Genomic DNA, 23,411 nt, shown 5'->3' with positions numbered 1-23,411 from the left:
GCTCTCAGACCCTACATTAAAAGGCTTGAGTGAGGTAGCCTGGGAGGCACCTGATTCTCAGGGAAAGTGCGAATCTCTATACTGGGACAAAGGGTTACTGTACAAAGAGTGGACCCCTGATTGAGGGCTAGAGGGCGCTAGTGCCCTGAGCCTACCATTTGGCACTTCTAGCTATAGCCCATCTCCTTAGTGTTATTACTACTCCAAAAAAAAAAAATATATATATATATATATATATATATATATATATATATATATATATATGTGTGTGTGTGTGTATATATATATATATATATATATATATATATATATATATATAAAACAATATGTATAATAACATATATGGAAATCTCAATCTCATTTAATCATAACTACTATTTAATTTGTACACAGTACTAATTTTATTTTTCTCACAGTGATCTTTACTGAAATGCTCGTGTGTTTTTCTTTTTAAACCTGTATCTACTAGAAAACTATATTGAATTACCTCTTTGTATAGACTAACTAGTTAATGTGTATTCTACATCTTACTATATGCATACTATTGTACTATCTAATTATTATATTTTGTTTATATTTCTGTGGAGCTTTTCTCCCTGGGCCTTCACTGAAAATGGGCTTCTGGCCCAGTCAGACATTCCTGCTAAACAAATGTGAATAAATAAATAAATACATACATAAATACATAAATTAAAAAATAAATAAATCTGCCTTGCTCCGATGAAGTAAGTTTATAGGAAATAGTAGAATTCTTTTGGATATAGTCAGGAATATAGCAAAGCATAGTTTAGATATTTTTTTTACTTATTTGAGACTGTCCTGTAATGTTGTTTTAAATATTTCCTGTGATTTTAAAGTTGGATGTCACTGATTATATACTGAGTATTTCTTGTTCTTTTATTATTTATTATTAAATATATTTAAAGCTTTTGTTGTGACTGAACTGTCTAGAGATATTTAAGTTTTGACAGTATCTGCATAATTATTGGGTGACACTGTGTGGCCACTGCTAATAGCCTTGCTCTTGGTCAAACTACCATTTGTATTATTGATATTAATATTACACAGTAATACTGGACACCCTTTATTAAGGGCCTTAAAGTAGCTGATAAGGAGTTGGCTGGTGGCAGTGATAACTACTTTATAGTTTGGGTAAAAGGGGGCATAGCTAGTAGACTGTGCCAGCTTTTCTCAGGTGTGTGTGTGTGTGTTTGTGTGTGTAAATCAAACCTCAGAGAGTGTGTGTGTGTAGGTCAGCTACTTGGGCAGGTACACAAAGCACTAGTTGGACAGAGAGGGTGCTGGAGGCCTTGGCTTGGTCATTCAGCTGACATTTCAACTCTATAGCTGTGCCAGTGGGGAGTCTTATTTGGGATCTGGAGAAAAAGGGAGAAACTAGTCCCAGACTGACTGTGGTCTCTGTATACTCTTAAGGGAAATTGCACTTAATGCAGAGAGCTGCATCTGGAAATACTGTGTGTACACCTGTTAACCTCCCAGTGAATGTCCCCCACTGGTGCCAGTAGTGAGGATTGAGGGTCCTTGATCACTGGTCCAATGGTGGGGCATCACAATGTTCAGCAAGACGGAACTGCTCTGTGTGTCCTTTTCTCCATAATTATTTTTTAGTTCTCTTTCAAGATTCTAAATGCCTTGTTTATTTCAATTTCAAGGTCCTAAATGTCTTCAGCATTTTCTTTTTTGCTTCTTCCGGACCACTGTTTTGAACATGCTTCTTTTTTTTATTATCCTTTTTTAGAATTGTTGAGATTGCTTTGTCACCATCTATTAAGTCATTTTATTCCTTATTTGACTGGGTAAGGTATGTAAGATTCTTTACCGTGTTCATGCTTCCTTGCTCCCCTTCTTCAAAATGATGGAAGAAGTGTAATTTGCAGAACTCCTTCATATTATGCTATGAAATTTCAGCTTCAACATTATCTGTTTACATTTGGCAATTGGCTTAACTCTAGGAAGCTCATCCTGAAATCCTCCAACACAAAAACTACACTCCATGAATGCTCCCAAAAATTAGTCCTAGTTACGTCAGTCTACCATATCCATCCATTTAGGCTTGTGAGTTGGATCCAACTCCTATAGCAATCCCATGCTCAGCTGTTGCCATCCATGACGTTTACTAGGAAGCAAGTAGAATGCAAGGCCTTTCTTACATATCACACACACCACAGGCACATCACTATACAACTCTGCTACTTCAGAGTATCTCATACTTGACAATAATCAGAAACCTCTTGAAACTACTCCATTCTTCAAGTATCTAGTCCTATGGTTAGACCAAAATCTTACTTTCCAACATCACACTGAACAGACTAGAGCTAAGATTCCCAGACTTCTTTTCTGGGATTAAACAACTTTACATGTCCTGCCTCCAGTTGCTAGAGAAGCCACTGGAAAAGAAATATGGCTAGCATAATTAGAATATAGGTTTGTAATTACTGCCCTAGCTTCAAAACAGAACTTGAGCTTCCCACAAACAACCTCTAAAAATGTGTCAGTACATTGTCCTTGCCTACCATACTGAATGACGTTCAGTTCTAAAAGAAGAAAGTAAACTGGTTACCAGTCCAGCAGAGATAAGATCTCCTTTGGGTTCTTTCTTGTTCAGATTGCTAAAGACCAACTCACTCTTCTTTCTAGATGGGGAATTCCACACAAGAGAAATAACCTACAACCCATGTAATAGGCAGGTACAAGGTATGCAGTCCAGCAGACCATTAAGGAGCAAGCTCAAATCCTCAATTACCCCAAGGTACTGCCTGGTTAACAGGCCTGCTCAAGGTCATACAGTAGACAACTGAAGACCGAGAGAATCAAACCCTCTATCACAGGAAGTGGATCATTAACGAGTTATAGCCATAATCCTCTGCTTGATCTGCCAGACAGTTAATAGTTTGGGCCTGGAGGCCTCAAATTCTCATACCTGTGTTTTAAAGTTTGGTGCTCAACACATCACACCACACATCTCTGCTTTTAACCAGGTATTGCCCCTTTCATTAAAAATCGCTAGTGCACAAGTGAGAATGATGCTTTGAGGCATGTAAATATATTGCAAGTTTATTGTGTACAAGACATTTTTCATGTTTAACTTGTAGTTACACAGCTGTTACAGGTGATAAGATGGTGAAATTCTGCTAAAAAAGCAAAAATACAGTGCCTTGTTATAGCATCATAAACTCAACCTACTTTATGATGCACTTACGTATGTTTACATTATAAGGCAAATCTGAAATGAATGGTCATGCTAGCCCATGTTAGTTTTTTGTTATCAAGCAAGATATAATAGAAATGCATGACTTATTCCAGGTAAACAAACAAAATGTTCACTGAGTATATTTCATACTTCAAAGCTTGTATTAGCACAGAAATTTTATTTGTTGGTGGGCTGCACTGTCGACATGTTTCTTAAGTATCTGAATTGTTCAATGATGCCTTACACAGATTGCAAAATCATTCTGTGTCACCATGGCCTGTGACTACAGTTAGAAAAAAACATACAAAATCCATTTCAAAGAGATGTATAAATGTTACATCCCAAATGAAGATAACAACACATTTAATATAACCTTGCACCTATTTCCAGAACCCTATTACTAAATACTAATGAATGGCTGGCACTCACTCCCAACACCAAAGCAACAGAGACTGCACCACTGACTTACAGGGTCTGATTAGCACCTATATTAGAATGCAGATTATAACCCTCAAACAGCTTGCAAATGGGACTGCTACCCCCTTTACCCAACCCTGGCTACAGCTTTGATTCCAGGTATTAAAGGCTTCCGCCTCTAACTGTTTTCTATACATTACATAAAGTTGTCTCCTCAGTAATTCACATAAATAACCTACTCTAGCAAATCTAAATAAACTAACCCTTATAGTTGCAGACAAAAACCTTCATAGTTTCCACTATCAGTTTCTCCATGTCCAAATGTTGTACCCAGACTATATCACTTAGGGTCCATGCTGTTGGTCATATAAATAAGAAATTAAGCACTATACCAGTTTCTGTCAACTCTACTTTTCATCTTTCCTGAGAGAGCAGTGTTTTATTTACTGTTGCCAAGGTGTTATAGCTAGAAGCCCCAGACTGTTGTTTTTTTTTTTTAATTTCGTTCATAAATAAGTTTACAGACTGATGCATTTAATTGAGGTACCATTTTCTGTATAATTCGCCTGTATTGATGAAAATCCGCCATTAGTCGTCCACTCAACTTAAATTATACTTTCTATAATTAAGACTTTTTGTATTACCTTGGACAGAAATGCTGTCAAAAGTATAGCTCTGTCCCTTTTATAGCACATCTACCAATACACAAAGAAATCTCTAGAAAACTTGCACTCCATCAAAAGAACCCTTAGGCCCCAACTCCAGAAAGGAAGTCTATACCACAAAACACCTGGGAATCAGTTAAAACCACAGGATTTATTCACCTTAATATTCAGTTTAACAGGACTTTTAAGCACAAAAAGTTCAAATTTAGTGTGCTTTTCATCCCAAACCAACTTAAAGCAAGACTTCATCACAAAGAATCAAGCACTTTGAACAAATTCTTAAGCACTAAAACTTTGCTTAAATCATAACTGACTGATTAATCAAACCACAATAGCTAAAAATACAAGTGTTTAAAGATACACCAACAAAAATTCATCCAAGAAAACTGATATACAAGTAAAAAATATACAAGTAGAAAATGCAAGTACAGTACATTCTAAAACCTTTAAAAATGCATTTGTACATTTATTTACAAAAGAAACATTGCTTTTAAAACTTTAGTTAAATCCTATATGCAGTCCCAAATAAAATCTAAGGGAAGCACACTACAATTTGCTGGCCATCTGTTTCAAAACAGAACTAAAGAAACATGACCATCTATACTCGGGTGAATGGCGTCCATGTTTAATTGCCAGTAAACTTCCTTAATCCCAAGTTTGTCCCGTTATGCTCCTTTTCTGATATCAAGGGCAATTGTTTCCAAAATAATAAATGAAAACTGATGAAAATTAGTACAAACCAAAGAGTGTCTGCATAAAGCATTGTTGTCATTGTGTGTTGTGATTCCATAATGGTATTCATAAACTCATTTCTCAAACTTTCTGTTTTTCCAATGTAAAACACAGAACACCCAGTACACAGAGTGAGGTAGACCACTCCTTTAGTGTTACAACTACCTTTTGCAGGATGAACAGTATAGTTCAAGGAACTGTTTGAAGTTATTACATACAATTCAAGGATGTACTTGCATTAGTTGCAAGTACCATATTTTGTGCTGTCATTTCATAACCTGGCACTATAGTCTGGACAGCTTGATCTTTCAATAATATTTTAATGCCTTTAGGTCTTTTGTAAATAAAGAGTGGTTCCATATGAATATTTTTAATGTACATATCATTTATAGGGATAGAACAATACTGATTATAAGTTTTGCCAGCTCGGATGCAATGTCGGATCCTAGACCCAATTCCCAAGATGCCAAAACCAAGTTGGCATAGATGGGGGCACACATATCCTCCATTGCTACTCCTTTAATTTGTTTGAAATTTTACCTTCAAAGAATATATAGTTGCTACACAAAACTATTTCCATGTAATCAATGATTGACCTGACATCTAGGGAAGACAAAAATTCAAAGTTCGATAATGCATCGTGGAATAACTCCAGACCAAGGTCTTGTGGAATACAGGCAAATAGATTAATAACATCAATTGTCAAGAACAACAAGTCCTTGTCCCATAAGATGGGTGTTAATCTCCCCAAAAAGTCCATAGAGTCCTTGAGCATGTGTGTGTTTAACTCTTGGATGGGTTTGAGCATTCGGTCAATCAGAACAGAAAACAAATATGTTTTTGAACCAGCTGCTGACACTATCGATTTAAAAGATGGTTTAGTTATATTTTTGTTTACTTTCAGGATAACAAAAATAGTTGGCAAGATAGGATTAGAATTTCTCAAAAAAAAAATGTAAGTACCTGCATCAATAAGGTTCTGTATAAAAAAGTGTCTTCCACGTACTGGTCGGTTTTATGCTACGTATGTATCACTGTCGTGCAAGATACTACTCATTTCACCAATGTAGGCAAAATGTTCCATGAGTACTACCCCCCCACCACCACGATTATCAAGTTTCATGATTTATTTAAGAATGATTCGTCTTTAATTCTTGTAATAACCAAAGTACATGAACTGATAAATTAGAATCATAGCATTTAGTTTTCCCTTTATCAAAATGTATGTAAAGTTCTGTCTCACCAGTATTAGAAAATGCCTGTACTGCTGGGTGGGGGTAAGGCATAACAAGGCTCTTCTTGTATTTAGATCTATTAGAGTTAGGGTCTACACTATTGTTAAACTGAATAGTAAACTTTAATTTACATGTAAACAGCCTGAACTCTACTAATGAATCAACTATATCAAATCTAGGGGTGGGAACAAATGTAAAGCCTTTTTTGAATAGTATAAAAGTATTCTTCAGTATAAAGTATAAATAGTATAAAAGTATTCTTCAGTAATAGTTAAGCCACTGTAACAAAATCTTAAAATTGTTGCAGCTAACAATAATTCTATTATGATTAAGTGAGCAGTGAGGGGGGGATTGTGTTGAAGACACCCTCCGTGTCTAATATGGTCGCAGACCCCTTCCCCTGCCTTTCCTCTTCCGCTTGTGAAATTGTCCTTGCCATATCTCCTCCCATGCTGAAGTGAGGGAAGTGGGAAAATCATCTCCTCCATTATATTTTTAGTAAAACAGTGCAAACACTCTCAATCTAGTCACACTCAGTTTCCACATAGATTTAATTTAATGGTAATATGACCAGAACTAGGGTTAGGGGCAAAGTGTGCAGACACAATGGAAAATCTTCTGATGGCTGACAAACAAGTGACTGTCACCTGAAAGGGACCAGATGGGTAAGAGGGTCAGCAACCTGTACAATGTTTGGCAGGCGAGAACAAATGAAAAGGAGGATAAGAAAACAAAGTACAACACATTCAGACTCTTGACCTTTGAAAATAGATTCATAGTTCATAGATCTGTCTTTCACAACAAGACATTCCCTAAGACATCTTATCTGATATTCCACATTGGATTTGGGGAGGAAAATTTCTTTAGAGCAACTACAGACTGACAAGATGTTATATGTTCAATCCTACTACTTTTCTAAAATGTAGGTTTCATTCTCAGTCAGAACTGTCCATGTTTAGAAAGACTGTATCTTCAAGTTTTATTTTAGGTGCTATTGCAGCCTTACAACACTTTTAACATTCCTACTTAGAGTATTCCCAATATATTTGCTGGAAGTTTTCATGAAAAACTAGGGTAATAAATGTAACATCTCCTGCAGAGTCATTAAATGGCTTCAACGAAGGTAAAAATTAGGTCTGTTTTCTTCTAGTTACCCCGTATGGCAGTGTCTTGTTGTGATAACTACTACATTCCCAGTCTGACCATGACATATACACGTTCTTTCTTAATTAACTAAGAATATCATAACAGTCCAATTCCCAGATACTGGTATAGCTACAGATTCACATTCAGAGTCCGTAATCATGGCCTATGACAAATCCACAATGGGTATTTTGAATATTGTTACCCCTGTTTCTTTATGTTCCAGGTCTTATCATTGGCACCATGGCTTAGCCATTAACTTTACATACTGTGAAAACTTTCACAGCAGTTGGAAATAAGACAATAAATCAGGAGAAGGGTCCATTTTCCTTTTAATTGGTGGTAATGATTCTGAAGTGAATGACTGTGATGATGAGTGCAAGGGAATACTGGATCTTTGCTGCAACATATCCTGTTGTCAAGTGTTTTGTAAAACAAGGCTGAGGCAGGAAACTAAGCGACAGGTGTCTCTGGGACAAATGTCATGTCCAAGGGAACATGGGCTGGGAGCTCTTTCTCCCCAAAATGTTTATTCACAGTCAAAACTACTAACTGATGTTATATAAAATTAGCAGACAAGTCCAGTTATGAAGTAACTTCTGTCTGTGAGCACCATGTTTAGGTTAGTGTTGGATGTCTGGGAACAATGTCCAGCTGAGACACTTACTGAATTTTTTGTGGAAACCAGGAAAGAAACTCCAGGAAGGCTTCAACACATGTTTGAGAAGGGGGTTGACTAAAGTGTACCATTAAGTACCCTACATCACCAGGAATGCAGGAATTATGGGGTCTCTAATGTCCTGAGGACTGTGGCTGCTTTAGTAACTACTTTTGTTGCCCATGTCTATTAGAATGGAGGCATTGGTGCACAACAAAGGTTCCAAAATGTTTAAGCACAAAGCATTACTTCACTATGCTAAAGCACCCCCTGCAAAAGGAAAGTGGGTGGTCTTGTCCTACAGACAACAAGCACTGAAAGTGAAGATCTTCTAGCAGCATCTACTGAGCAAAGTATATTTGCAGATCTTTCTGGGAATGTTATCAGGTTTGAAAAAATTTTCCAAAAACATAAAAAATGCAGCAATCTAAATATACAGTAACACAGAATAATATAGGCTACAAATGTAATAAGAACAACTCTGGGAGCTGCCTTGATAAGATTGACGGACTAACTACTGAATGCAGTGATGGTGCAAAAAGACCTAAACTGATGCAGGCTTCTCTCCTTTTTCTACCCTGCATCCTACTGATGCCTCAAGTATGGAGAGTAGACCAACACATACCATGGGTGCTAAAAGTGCTAAAGTCGGAATGGATTGGGGGGGGCTTCCAACTATATCTAACTGCCATCTATGATGAAAAATACTGTAGCAGTGATCTTTGTGATGAGCATCATCTTGTATATTTTGTCTACAGTCCTCTAATTTCTCACAGGCTTTCTGCACACACACTGGACTTTGGCACCCTGACCATGTGTTCGGAATTACTTTGTGGTCTTCATGGCACTGTACTCAAATGGCATATCTTCCATCTTTTCAGCCACTCATGTGATTTTGTGGGTAAATTCCTCTAGTAATCACCTTCAGGGTTGCAGGGTGCCACAGGGTTGGTTTAGGCAACCTTACATTTTCTGATGTATATGATGATGCTTAGAAATTTTCTGCTGCTACAGACATCTGTTACCAAACATGTACAGATGTCTCTTTTACTTAGGAAGGTGAGATAAGTTTAAACCTCTTGATGACTGTCTGGAGTCCATCATCTGTGGGTATCAGAAAGCCAAATGAAGCTCAGCTTGGCAAAGACTAAGGCAATGCTGGTTTTTCCTCCTCCTCCTCATATTATATACGATGGCAAGGAAGAGTCTGCAATTTGTTTCACAGACACATTATCAAAGAGTAATTCCTGATGGCAGATTTACACTAGAGGCTGAGGTATGAACTGCTGCTAAGATGTTATATTTCAATCTGTGGATTATTGTCCAAACCCTGAACGTTAATTTCAGGACTACACATTGTCACAGTGATTCATATACTGGCACCATCTCAGTTGGATCACTCCAGTGCAAAACTTCCATGGCCAAGCTGTTGCCTGGGGCATCTTGTTCACACCATATAATGCAGTTATTGATTGATTAGCACTAGTTGCTGCTGGGGTGGACTTTAAGATTCTTATGTACTGGAATTTTTAAAACCTTTGTCACATTTAGTGTAAAGAGCTGCTAGTACCACATATCCCAGCTATGCTCCTCAGTTTGTCTAGAGAGAGGCTAATGACTATTCCAAGGACAAACTTAAAGACGTGTGGTAGTGTTATAGTTCCCTGGAATCAGCCACTTTCCATGATTTGGAAGTACCATTCAGAAGATCCCTAAAGTTCCACCTACTTAGGGCAGTCATTTCAAATCTTCTCAAGGGGTCTGTTTTTATATTTACAAATTTGCTTTAAATACTACTCATGACGGTATTTACCAAAGTGGCGTATGCCAAGTCAGGCCTTCTGAGTTCCACTTAACTGCTTCGCAGTATGCTACAGCAGTTTATCTGGTTACCTGTTCTTTGAAAGCAAATACGCAATTTCCCTGCATTCCCTAATCTGAGGGGACTGGCTAAGTTCCCTTTCCTCTTGAGTATGTGATAAACACATGCACACTCACACACACACATACACACCCATATATATATATATATATATATATATATATATATATATATTTATATATATATACATATATAAAATTGCATCATGAAATATTAAATGCTCAAAAGAGTAAATGTAAAAAGAGTGATCATTTTAGAGAAAATATAAAATGAGAGAAACTAAAAATATTGTTTTTTGCAGGGGGAAGCCCCCCTGCACCCCCATCTCCCTGCTAATTATATATACCAACCTCAAGACCGCAAAACTACAAGGTAAGTGCAAACTCCTTTACCCCACTGCAATGTGATCTCATATGAAAAGGCTACCAACAAAACCATCATTAAAAAGAATGTTTGCCAAATAAGCGTTTCCCTTTTATTATTTTTTTTACACTATATATGGTACAACGTGTGTGTGTGTGTGTGTGTGTGTGTGTGTGTGTATGTATATATGGATTCCCTTCAGTTCAGTTTCAAAACTTCGAACTTCAAATGACTGAGACTAGAAAACTCACACCCAAACAGTCTACAATCACACATACACAAGCAAACAGCAACACATCCAACACTTACACACACTAACCTGCCTAAGCTAACCCACACATACAACTTACAAACACACTCACTTACAATCAAACTCCCACCCAAAACCCTTACAAAACACTCACTTACCTTAAATCGCACCCAACTCCACACAAGGCACTGTACACCATCCACACAAACCACCGCACGTAAAAAAACGTAAACCCATAACCGTAAATTTGAGATATTCGAATTCACGATTATGCACTTTCGCTATTCTAAAAATTTGCCTTTATGGTCTCGGTATACTGAAATTCGAGATTTCAGTATTTTGAGATCAATCATATATATATATATATATATATATATATATATATATATATATATATGGGTCTACTTTTCTTTAAAAAAAATTTCACAGTCTCAAAAAAGAAAAGTAAAACCCCACTTCCGCGAAAGCAGATTCACCGAATCGAAAAAGAAAAAAACTACTATAAACACTATTTTGCAGGGGTCAAGCCCCTGCACCCCCACACTTAAATATACTAACTCAGAGATCATACTACAGTGGAGAAAAGGATATATTCCTTATTCCCGCTGTAACATGCTTCGGCGAATCGGCTTTGGCGAAAGTGCACTTCCGATGTAGTCCACTTTCGCTTTAGTGGGTTCGACCTGTTTGCCGAGAAAGTGATTTCAACAAACAGAAGGGGACCCATATATATATATATATATATATATATATATATATATATATATATATATATATATATTTATATTTATATGGATTCCTATTACAAGAACGAAAGTTCACTCCTTCGAACTTGTAATAGGAAGCCTCACTTCTGCGAAAGTTCACTTTAACGAAAGTGAACTTTGGCGTAAGTGCACTTCACCAAAAACACCGCAGCACAGTGGAGGACATAAAAAACAAGCTATGTCCTCCACTATGGTGCGATAGTCATGGACCTTAGGGTTAGGGCACGGGTTAGGATAAGGGGGTAGTTAGTTAGTAAAGCTATCCCCTTACCCTAACCCATGCCCTAACCCTAAGGTTCGTGACTATCGCACCATAGTAGAGGACATTGCTATGTCCTTCAGTGCGCTGCAGTCATCACGACCTTAGGGTTAGGGCACGGGTCATGGTAAGGGGATAGCCCGTAGGTCCAGTATAACACCCGTTCATTGTACTGAACTTCGCGTACGTGCACTTTCGCTGTAGTGAGCATTCCATGCACTATTTCGAATTAGTGAAAATTCGATCTAGTGTATGGAACCCATTTATATATATGTGTATGTGTATATGTATACATATATATATATATATATATATATATATATATATATATATATACATATACATATATATATATATATATACACACACACACACACACACACACACACACATTTTTACACAATGAAAGAAAGTTTATAATAAAACACAATCAGTTGTTAACCTTTACTTTCTTGCTGCACATCAAATATTATCAATGGGAACAAGTCCAGCTCCCTAGATCTCTGTTACTATTAATAAAATAATGGTATATCTCTCATACTCATACCACTTAGTAGATAAACTGATTTGAAGAAGGTATATTCCCCATGCATAAAAATCAGTACTTAAAACATTAAAAACTACACCTCAAAAATCAATATAATGTGCATAAATACCTTAACATAAGGAGCTGGATGCTTGTACACTCATGACACGGTTAAATTGAAATCAAAACCAACAGGAAAAGCTTTTGCCCTGGGTAACTACAGTCATGTACATGGGATTACACATGAGCAACACACCTCTCAACATCTAAGTGCACAAAATCTGGACAAAACCAAAATAATTGGGGGGGGGCTAAAATCAGGGATAGATTTTAAATACTATTACAAACTTATAAAATTGACAATAATGTATGTCATTATTAAGTGGCCTCAACCTTCAATGGTTAGCCAGAAAATTACAATTTTTTTGCCGAACAGATCAGGGATAAATTTAAATTAGTTTTATAAACTTATAATGTTAACAGAATACTAGATTTTGCATTAGCATTAGTTTTTCTGAAGGATACGAAGTCTGAAACTCAAAAGAATTACAAATTTAACGAGGAACAAACCAAAAATATGAAGCAAAACTTTGGACAGTTGATAAGTATGATGAGTAGTGCATGACATTATAACACAGTGAGAGGGAGGCAGAACAGAAATAAAGTGCAATAATACAATGTTATTTGGCAACTCAGGCTGTATAAAGGGCTAAAGTCCTGAATATGGCCCTGGCAACCATTCAAGTGTTGGAGGTGACATGGGGAGAACAGCAATGCTGAGTCCTAAGCCTACTTACCTCTCCTTGGGGATTGGAGGAGTCTGTTCTAACTATGCACTCTCTCTCTGGCAGAATCCCAATTAGAAGCTAAGGATTATATGGGGGTGTATATCTACAAGGTGGCAGAGGCAAATGATCACATCATATATAGCCATAACCGTCATGTAAAGGCCCACTCCATGCCAGTTCCTTAGACATTGACAAGCATGAGTAAGGATAGCAGGCAATGAAAAAAGTCCTCGTCTCAAATGATGGCACTGCTTCCAGTTCATTCGACCAGCATCCCCATGAAGTGAATGAGCTGTAGGGCTCCCACCCAGGAGGAATGAACAGGCCAACAGAGAAGCCAGAAGAGTAAGCTCAATGACCAGAGGATAAACAAAGTGGAAAATAATTATATTCATCTATGTCGCTGTTTAAAAGGCTTTCTTTTTTCAAATATGGCACTGTACAATAGCAATATATCTTGTTAATGTGTGGTTAATGCAGACTTGCCCATAGCTGCATTATCCACACTTGAATGAGATATATTACATAAATGCCTAAATGTGTAGATGATTGCATGTGTTTGTGTGTGTACACACACACACACACACACACACACACACACACACACACACACACACACACACGTAGAGCACTGGGGCTTTTAACCCCATAGGATAGCTTTAGTTTAAAAAGATAGCTATAGTAAGGTGGTGTTTATAACAGCTTTTAAAGCTGCTGCTACTGTTGTTTATTAGCTCTGCACATCATATCTGACAATCCTCTGAGTGATGCAGGTGTGAGGCATGCTACAGCTTTTAAAGTTGCTAGCTGGTAAGTGATGCAGTTTTGTGGTGACTACTACCTCTATGGCAGCACAAAGTTCGGTTTATTTCAGAACAGCTAGATTCATACCGAAGAGCTACAAACTTAGGTTGTAACAATCTTGCAGTGCATGGAACACTGTGATTACACTCCAATATTGGGAAAAAATAAACCTGTAAAGGGCTTCTCCAGTACGACACCCAATCATAACAGCACTGAAGGGAGTGTGTAACAATTGTTACACCTCTCCAAGCCCCATTAGAATTTGATATTTTACTTGGAACTTTTCTTGCTTCTCAGTTGTCAGAGTATTTTGTACTGTTAATAAGGATTACAATCACAAATGCCAAAAGCACAGGTTTACTATTCTTTTTGTTCAGAAAATGTGTATTAATGCAAAATCAGTTCTTCCATTAACTTGTTCAGGTGAATTAGAGCAATTTTAAAAATTGTCTGCCCACACCCCCATCTCAGGGTGAATTCATTCTCGAGATAAATTTCTTGGCATCTATGTCTTCAAGAATAAGCTGGTTATGATTGGTGACCTGGTCATAATCCTCTACATTATACCTAGGTTTCTAGGTATTCAGCAGGTTATAACACAGATGACTATGACTGGATCTCCAGTCATAACTAAATAGCCAAGTGCTTGACAGCTTGATGTCATGAAACTTACTTCAGCAGAAAGGTCATGTTTCAAGTGGCCCATTAAACTACTAGATACAAAGGAGCAAAACAACATTGTAAGAAACTTGGCAGAACTCGGCAGCGGCAATGAAATTCAATGAAACTGACTGGTTGCTAGAAGTAAGCAACTCTGGTTTAAGGTACCCTCACCTGATGACAGTTGAAAAACTTTGGTTTGTGATATCAAACTAAATCACTTGATTAAGAAAATGTACTATAATAATTCCAGGAATATAACTACAGATTTCACACAGGATTGCTTACAGAACAACCACTAAAAAACCCTCTTAAAACAGACAGTGTCATTACAAACCTAGGATAATGGACTCTGCTTTGACCATCATGTATCCACTGTCATTATGAAAGCCATCTACCTTACCCACCGGATTATTAAGAGGATCTCCTCTTACTCAATACAGATCAGCATTCATCTCTATATGTACTTAATGACGTTCATATCATAACACACTGTGCACTTTGGTATGTACCTGTGCAAACACATAACCCAACTTGAAAATCATAGGCAAATACTCATGTGAAAATCGCTACTGTGAACTCTCTTTTACTTATGGCAACTAAAAGTCCTGTCCCTCTCCTTTGTTTACTACAGACTCTCAGAAGGATATCAGTGTCTGGATATAAAACTGCAAACTACACAATTGTCCATGATCTACTGCATATCTGCAAAACTGGTAACAGCACAAATATAAAATCAAGGGACCTAAAATTCTACTGCAACATAAATAAGACTTGTTGGCACGATTGGTATCTCTTCCTCAGAATTCTCTGTTGCTAGAGCAAATTGCATATCCCATCCCTTACTACTTTAATGTTAGATCTTGGACAACTGAATGTAACACTACAAATTTATCCCACACCTAGACCCCATCCCTTACAGAGTTTTTTCCAGATCTGTAGTGCATGTACATTGAGGGGAAAAGGCTTCAGGCAGTGTTTGTGTGGCAAGTCGGACTTTAAGTTATCATAATGGATCTATATAAACCACTTAATTATAAGGATCCAGGGTGCAAAAGTCATGTCCAGCCATGAATCCACAACTTCCTTTTTCACATTTTTGTACATGGGGTTGAGATGTCATCAACACTGGCAATCAACTAGAGCTGATGTTCATTCCGCAGGTTGGCTAGTCCTGTCACAGGCAAAAGTCCTATCTTTCTAGAAAATTCAGTCCTGCAAGATGCATTAGGATTGTTCTTTATCACCTAGGTGTCTACTGGTGATGACAGCTCTACCTTAAGGAAAACCATGGAAAGACTAACAATGCACACAGCTGGCCCCAACAAGTCAAGGTGAAAGTTCACAGTCCCCAGTGATCTTTGAGGTAATCCAATAGTGAGTAGACTCAAATGAGTAAAAAAATAAAATAAAGGCCTTGGTGACCTGGTTAGCTCATGTCATACTCAGGAAAACTGGCAGCGATAGTGTGAAGGAACAGCCTTTCAAGGCAATGATCAGTCCATTTTCAAGACTATATGATGTTACAGTTTTACTAATGCTAAACAAGTGCTTAAGCAAGTAGCACACTTGTGTTTGGTGCTGGAAGATCAAAGAGTGATGGGTTCAATTCCCACACCAAGTAAAAAGCAGCCATGGTCAGAGGATAAGGATGCACACCCCTGTTAGTTAACCTGAGATGAGTAATCTGCGACATCTTTAGAAATCAGACTCCTTCTGAGCAACAGCAGGAACGAAGCATATTTAAGGATGAACCACTAAAAGAAATTCTTACACTTGTTCTCACTATTAACAGCTCCGAGACAAAGGTACCAAACAAAGCTTAAACTACAGTTTTAAGAGTAAGCAACCAAAGTGTCAAAAGCCACCCAAAGTTATGATGACTTGTCATTCCTTGGAACTCATCAGTCAGTCACAGTGAAAGTGAATGTTACAATTTGCATGACTATTCTTCCACTAAATAATAGCACACAAGTTATAAGGTCAGTTTAGAGATGGCATATGTTAATGCAAGATGACATACAATCTGAGCCACAGACAAAGACGTTTTTCATGTCTTTTTTTCAACTTTTTTTTTCTGGTTGCTAAAACACAGTAAATAACTACAAAAAGGCTGAACAGAAAATAAAAGACACTACAATTTGCACATAGAACTACATAGGAGAAAAACACTTTCTTCTTCTGAAGCAAAATGCTTTCACATGGTAGAACAGTGATCCTTCAATTCCCCTTAAAGGTAATCAAAACATAATTGATCGTAAAATAATCCTTTGACCACAAATGACTGCAGACACAATGGACCTAAATACCTGCAGCATTAGATGTTGCACCCTCTTAACGTTCCGCTGCACCATAGTGGGTAAGAAATAAAACACCCAATGCAGTATTCAGTGCTCTTCAACAAATACTAATGCTGAACTGCATACATTGGAATGGGAAAATCTTTAAGGAATAGTAAAGAGAGAGAGAGGTTATAATCTGACTACATATCTTGCTCAGTGGTAGAAAGCTGGCTCCTTTCCTAGTGAGTGAAAGACAGGTTCTGTTCAGAAGTAATGAGAAAGGAAGGAAAGACCATTGTCAAACTGTTTGTAGCATACTATATCAAGTTGCAATATTTCTAGCAAATAAAACCACACTGCAAACTTGGACTGGTACATCCCTACTTAAAACCATCCATGTGTATGTGGAGGTACACCTTTTTCTGTTTTCTTATACAAGCAATACTGCTGTAGCACGTCTGTTGAAATCACAGTGACACACTTGAACAGAACTAACAAATCTTACAAACAACTCCAGCACCTTGTTAAGACAGTCTGTATAAAGGAAATATTTTAATGGCTCATGCGGTAGGCTGAAATACATTTCTGAATCCAGGATTACCTCCTTAAAAGACACTTTTAAAAGACATTGAATGAGATACCAGCTAAATAAAACTTAATAAACCTTTAGCCTTTGTTTTCTGGGAGAATTAGTAGAAATCAACTTATAAACAAATACCAAAGAATACTACAAAAATCTCAATACAAGATTCCCACCCACTACATGTCAAGTCTTCTCACTGTGATTTCCAGAGCCTTACTTTAGTAAAGTATGTGGTAAAGAAAGCAGAAAAAAAGTCACCTAAATCAATGTCAGATCTGTTAGGCAAGGGTATTGCAGCATGCAATTAGAGTTAAGCAGATTAGGTGAGCTAAAGAAAAACTAAAATAAATAAATAATTAAATAAAAACACTGAAAGAATGGAGCAGCAAACTGAATTAAGTTATTGTGGGTCCCCTTACAATGTGGGCCCTACTGCGATTACAGCCTTCATGGTCCCCTTGGCATGACTCTGCCTGGCAGGAATGCACCTCCTGCTGACTGGCCAATGGACTGGCACGGCTACTGGTCGCTGATGTACGTCGGTCCTCCCGGCAAGAAGCAGGATGCAATGTCTGCGGAAGGGTGGAACCCAGGGGGTAAAGACACAAAAATACTGGCTGTTAAGAAAGGGAATGTTAAAAGCTAATCACCTCATGCTCCTACAGAGCTCTTACTTAACTCCACATTCGTGCTGCCGGGTTATCCTTAATTCAGGTTCTAGCCTCTGGCTAATGCAATCATTGAGAATGGAGAATGACTCAAACTGTAGAAAAGAACCTGAACATTAAACAAAGCTTAGAGGCAGAGCCATTTAGCAGATCAACAACATGTCACCAAATGTGAGACTCAGGTTTGCATAAAAGCCTCTGTTACATATGCTGAACATCAGATGACTGAAATAATGCATTCTGGGAAGCAGAAAGAGAAGAGTGGATTGTCCAGCAGCAGCTCTTCTTCTGCTGAGTGGTTATGGAATGGAAATTACCTCAGCTGTGATACTAAGGCACTTGAGACCTTTCAAGGTTATGGATTCTAGAATTCAGTTCCAGAATCTTAAATGCATTTTTATTCCATATACAGGGCTTACTTATTGCTGAACTGCTTTTCGTTTCTTTCCTATCTCCATGAAAATGCATGGCAGTTCCATGACAAAAATTGTATTTATAAAATACCTCCTTATGATTCATCAGTACCACATAAACAAAACACTCCTCCTATATAGACTTTCTTCGATTTTAAATAAGACACATTTTGGAGGCATTCAAGTAAAACTATTTGCAGCACTTAAGATATTTTCCATAACCTTCCACAAATATTCACAACCTCCAGAACATCTTTGCTAAAATTTTGTACAAATATATTTGAGGACTTTTATTTTGTTTGAAATGAGATCATTCCCACTCCAAAAAGAACCACAGAAGTAATCCCTACCTACTTTGAATTATGTTATTATTTTTGCTTTCCTCTGCTTTAAACCTTATTTATCCATTTTATTCTAGCAACTCAACTTATAAAGCCCATCACAGCCAGGTCATTCAATAGTATTAGAAACCATATTAAAAGAGGAGGGATGTGACTTATCTCTTGCTATCATCTCTCTTGCTTTCCAGGCAACAAACTGCTTCATCCTTGTAAAGGAAATAATCCATGACAGGATCTAATGGAAAGTGCTAGAAATGTCACTGATTCTTAGTATAAATGAGTTTTCTTACCTTCTCACCCATGGATACACCCCCAGATGTAATAATGACATCAGCACGGCTTATCCCTTCATTCAGTGCATTCAGAAGATCATCTGGACTGAAAGAAAATAAGAAATATATATATGTTGGTGAGATTCATTAAGGTGATCTGAAGGTGAAGCCAGACCAGACCATGGTCAGAGAACAATATAAGCAATATTCGCGGTACTCAGAACTGTTGTGCAACTGACCAATGAGGGCACAACAAAATGTAAGTAGCACCTAGTTCATTTCTAGTAAATTCTGACACTTGTATTCCAAAACTTAATTGTTTCTTGTATCTGCATTGTGATAATCTTTAAACATCACATGCAAAGCTTTCCAGGAAAAGACTTCTCCACCAGTCCACATCATTTAACTTTCTGGCAACAATATTTTGATGTAAACAATTCAGGAGGCAGTACACAGGCCGAATGTATAAAAATAATAAATATTTATTGTAAGCGGTTTTGCGCTGTCACATACAATGCTTCTTCAGACACTGAAGTTACCCTAAACATTCACATATTTAAAATAGTATATCACCAATCATTGCAAAGGATTAAATAACGTCACTCTGACGTGACGCCCTCTTAGGATAATCAACTAAAACTATTTTTATTAAAAAAGTCTGTTTTACCACATCATTCTAAGGGAAGGATTCCCATGATTCCAATCCCTGCATCCAAAGTGACACTTGAAAAGGAACTTAGTGACATTAATCTAACTTGGCGTAATGTGACTGACTTTTAAAAGGTTGTCTCTCTTCAGCTTGCAACCACAAATTGTGGAGACACGTTATGCCAAAAAATGGAAATGGACCAGTGGAAAAGTACAGTTTTGTACCTACCATAAATGTAGATGTTCGAAGATCCACATTGCTGCAGTCCTAACACTTGGGTAGTCCGCTGTCCCAGTCGGCCCGAATACCAAAGTATAAGGCTGACGTCGATCAGGGCGCATTAGTCTGACGTCAGGACGTCAGGGTACAAATGCGCATGACCGACGTCATATCCTCAGTCTTTTCTTGCCCCAGATGTCAGAAGACCCTAAAAAGATAAGGCCAAAACCAAAAAAAAAAACCACCAAACACTCCTGTACCAAATATATATACAATATATACAATTTACAGAAGTACAACCCCACCCACACAACCACCCCTAAACACAGAGGGGAAGGAGGGAGGGTAAATTGGACTGCAGCAATGTGGATCTTTGAACATCTACATTTATGGTAGGTACAAAACTGTACTATGTTCTTCATCCCACATTGCTGCAGTCCTAACACTTGGGTAGAATCCCAAAGCAGAGGTAAGGGAGGCTGGCAAATCATAAAGAAGCTGGAGCTGTCAACATGCCCTGCAAAATAGCCGTGGCAAAACCAGCCCTAGATTTAGAGTAGAGAGGAAGGTGGTAATGCTTAGAGAAAGTATGCACTGAACTCCAAGTAGCTGCCTCCAAAATATCCTTAGTTGCCACCCCCCTTAGAAATGCTGTTGAAGCGGCAGTAGCCCTAGTGGAATGAGGCCTAATCCCAGCTGGAATCTCCTGCCATGATGGGAATAACAAAATGCAATGCAAAACCCAATCCACTTAGAAATAGTTTGTTTTGACACAGGCTTGCCCTGAGAACTCAAAGCAAAAGAAACAAACAACTGCTGAGACTGCCTAAAATCCTTAGTCCTGCTTAAATAATAACGCAACTGCCTGTGTACATCTAAAGTGTGCAAAATCTTTTCCCCCTTATTTTGGGGATCTGAATAAAAAGTGGGCAAATGAATAGTTTGGTTTAAAGCCACACTACAGACCACCTTAGGCATAAAGGAAGGATTAGTATGTAATGATACCCTATCCTTATGGAAAATCAAAAAAGGCTCAACCGCCATAAGGGCCTGCAATTCAGAAACCCTTCTTGCAGAAGTAATGGCCAACAAAAAAGCAGTCTTCCATGACAAGTATTTCAATTCAGCAGTAGCCGCAGGCTCAAAAGGTTGTAGAGTAAGTTTCTCCAACACAAAATTGAGGTCCCAAGCAGGAGTAGGAGCTCTACGTGGGGTCTTATATTCTTTGCCCTCTAAGAAATTGCTTGAACAAAGGATGAGAAAACAATGGTGGGTCACAATCATAGTGAGCTGAAATCGCTGCAGCATGAATCTTAATGGAAGAGAAAGACAAACCTTTGTCCAATAACTCAGTAAGATACTGAAGAGCCACACTCAAATTAGGCTCAGAAACCTCCAAATCCTTTGCTGCACTCCAAAATAAAAATCTCTTCCATTTTTCTGCGTACACTTTCCTTGTACTAGGTCTTCTGGCTTCCATAATCACATTCAAAACTTGTTGAGGAAGCTGAGACCTGCTGTGTTTCAAAACAGAATATGCCAGGCTGTTAGATGAAGAGAGTGAAGCTTGACATTGAGTAGATGACCGTCCCTCTGAGACAATAGGTGTGGAATCAAAGGTAAAGGCCATGGAGGCTTCCTTACCAGACTCCTCAGTAATGGGTACCAGTGTTGCCGAGGCCAATCTGGAGCTATTAAAATCATCCTTGGCTTGTCTTGTCTGACCTTTAGGAGTACCTTTGGGAGGAGAGGCAGAGGTGGAAAGGCATACACATGAAGATTTTTCCAACTGAAAGAAAGAGCATCCACTTTCCAAGCTGTGTGATGAAACCTTTTCGTGCAAAACTTTGGCAGCTGGTGGTTTAGTGGAGAAGCGAACAGATCTATGTCTGGAGTTCCCCATGACACTGTCAATTTTCGAAATACATGAAGATCCAGTTTCCACTCGTGGGGATCCATGATTTGCCTGCTTAACACATCTGCTAAGGAGTTCTGTGCTCCCGGCAGAAACCTTGCCTGAAGATTTAGTTGCAAGCTGAGCGCAGTCTCCCACAAAATCATTGCTTGCCTGCATAGAGGATAAGAATGAGTTCCCCCTTGTTTGTTGATGTACATCATGACAGTTGTGTTGTCTGTTAGAATCAACACCTGCCCTGGAAGAAGTAACTCCTTGAAAGCCATTAATGCAAACTGGACTGCTAACATCTCCTTCATGTTGATATGTAGATGCTGTAGTCTGGCAGGCCACTTGTCTTGTATCCACTTTCCATTCAGATGAGCTCCCCAAGCTATGTCTGAGGCATCTGTCGTAAGAATTTGACTCGCCTCTGGCCGGGTCACAGAGAGTCCCTTGTTTAGGTGACATTCCTGAGCCCACCACAAAAATTCCCTTTGAATGCAAGGTATTATTTGAATGACAGTGTCCAAATCTTGGCAGTGCTGTGTCCATACATTTTTGAGATACCATTGCAGCTTCCTCATATGCAGTTTGGCATTGGGAAGCACCAGAATACAAGATGCCATGAACCCTAAGGCTTGAAGGACTGTCCTTGCAGTCAGCCCGGACTGAAGAGATAGTTGATGGAAGTAAAGAGACAGATTCTTTTGTTTGTCCGGGGTTAAAAGGCCATCTGAGCTGCTGTATTCAGTCTCACACCCAGAAAGCACATGTCTTGAGAGGGTACTAGACTGGACTTTATTTCGCTCACAGAATACCCCAGGCATCTTAGCACTGCTATCACATATTCCAAATGTTGAAAAAGGTCTTCCTTTTCTTGAGCCAGAATCAGGCAGTCGTCCAAGTAAGGATAGATTTGTATGCCTTTTATCCTGAAGTAAGCTATCACTGGAGCCAGAACTTTGTGAATACTCTGAAGCAGTAGATAAGCCAAAGGGCAATGCAGAGAACTGATAATGAGAATTCCCAGCTCGAAACGCAGATACTTCCTGCAACTTAGTCTGATAGGCACATGAAGGTAAGCCTCCTTGAGATCTAAAGTTACCATCCAATGATCTTTTCCCAGCAGAGGTAAAAGCTGTTGCAACGTCAACATCTTGAACTTGGGAATGTCCAGATAAGTGTTGAGGATAGACAAATCCAAAATTGGTCGCCACGTGTTCCCCTTCTTTGGTACTAGGAACAGGCGAGAATAAAATCCTAGGCCCCTTTCTGGCACAGGAACCGGCTGAATGGCCCCTATTTGGAGTAACAGAGAAATTTGCTTGTGAGCCTCTTTTCTTTGTAGAGGAGGAATGTCTGGCATGCCTTTGAAAGGAGGCAAGGTATGGAAATAAAACCTGTAACCTTGGTGAATGATATCCAATACCCATCTGTCTTGGGTAATTAAACTCCAATTTTCTTTGAAAAGTGCCAGCCTTCCTCCCAAAGGTGCTGCCAGACGAGAAGGCTCTGGCAGCTGAAAAGGCAGGTCATTGGGTCTGTTTACGAAAGGACTGACCCCTGCCCTCACCAGAAGACTGAGCAGGTGAACTCCTGTTCTAGGCCTAAAAGAACCTTGAGCTCTGCCCCTGCCACGCCTAGACCTACCCCTAGACTGGGAATCATAAGAAGGATATGTCCACCCCTTAGTAGGCCAATTTCTACTAAACTTGGAGGCTGAACCT

The 23,411-nt window shown here is 38.5% G+C and overlaps 1 protein-coding gene across 35 annotated transcripts in view; it reads right to left on the bottom strand.

Moving 5' to 3' along the window:
• The window catches only part of GPHN (gephyrin), a 2,535,134-nt gene that overhangs the window by 141,283 nt on the left and 2,370,440 nt on the right, over window positions 1-23,411 (bottom strand). For 18 of the 35 annotated variants that reach the window (XM_044073938.1, XM_044073957.1, XM_044073962.1 and 15 more), the window contains one exon: window positions 18,938-19,025. In XM_044073938.1, the coding sequence (XP_043929873.1) occupies window positions 18,938-19,025 (88 nt within the window). Of the gene's footprint in view, window positions 1-17,644; window positions 17,798-18,937; window positions 19,026-23,411 lie in introns of all 35 variants that reach the window. The other 17 variants (XM_044073932.1, XM_044073937.1, XM_044073941.1 and 14 more) reach the window with 1 other exon arrangement.

The sequence above is a fragment of the Protopterus annectens genome, chromosome 6.part0 (genome assembly GCF_019279795.1).
Source record: "Protopterus annectens isolate FY-2018-M chromosome 6.part0, PAN1.0, whole genome shotgun sequence".
Lineage (NCBI taxonomy): Eukaryota > Metazoa > Chordata > Ceratodontiformes > Protopteridae > Protopterus > Protopterus annectens.
The sequence above is the reverse complement of the archived record's forward strand: the minus strand, read 5'-3'. Positions and strand labels throughout refer to the sequence as shown.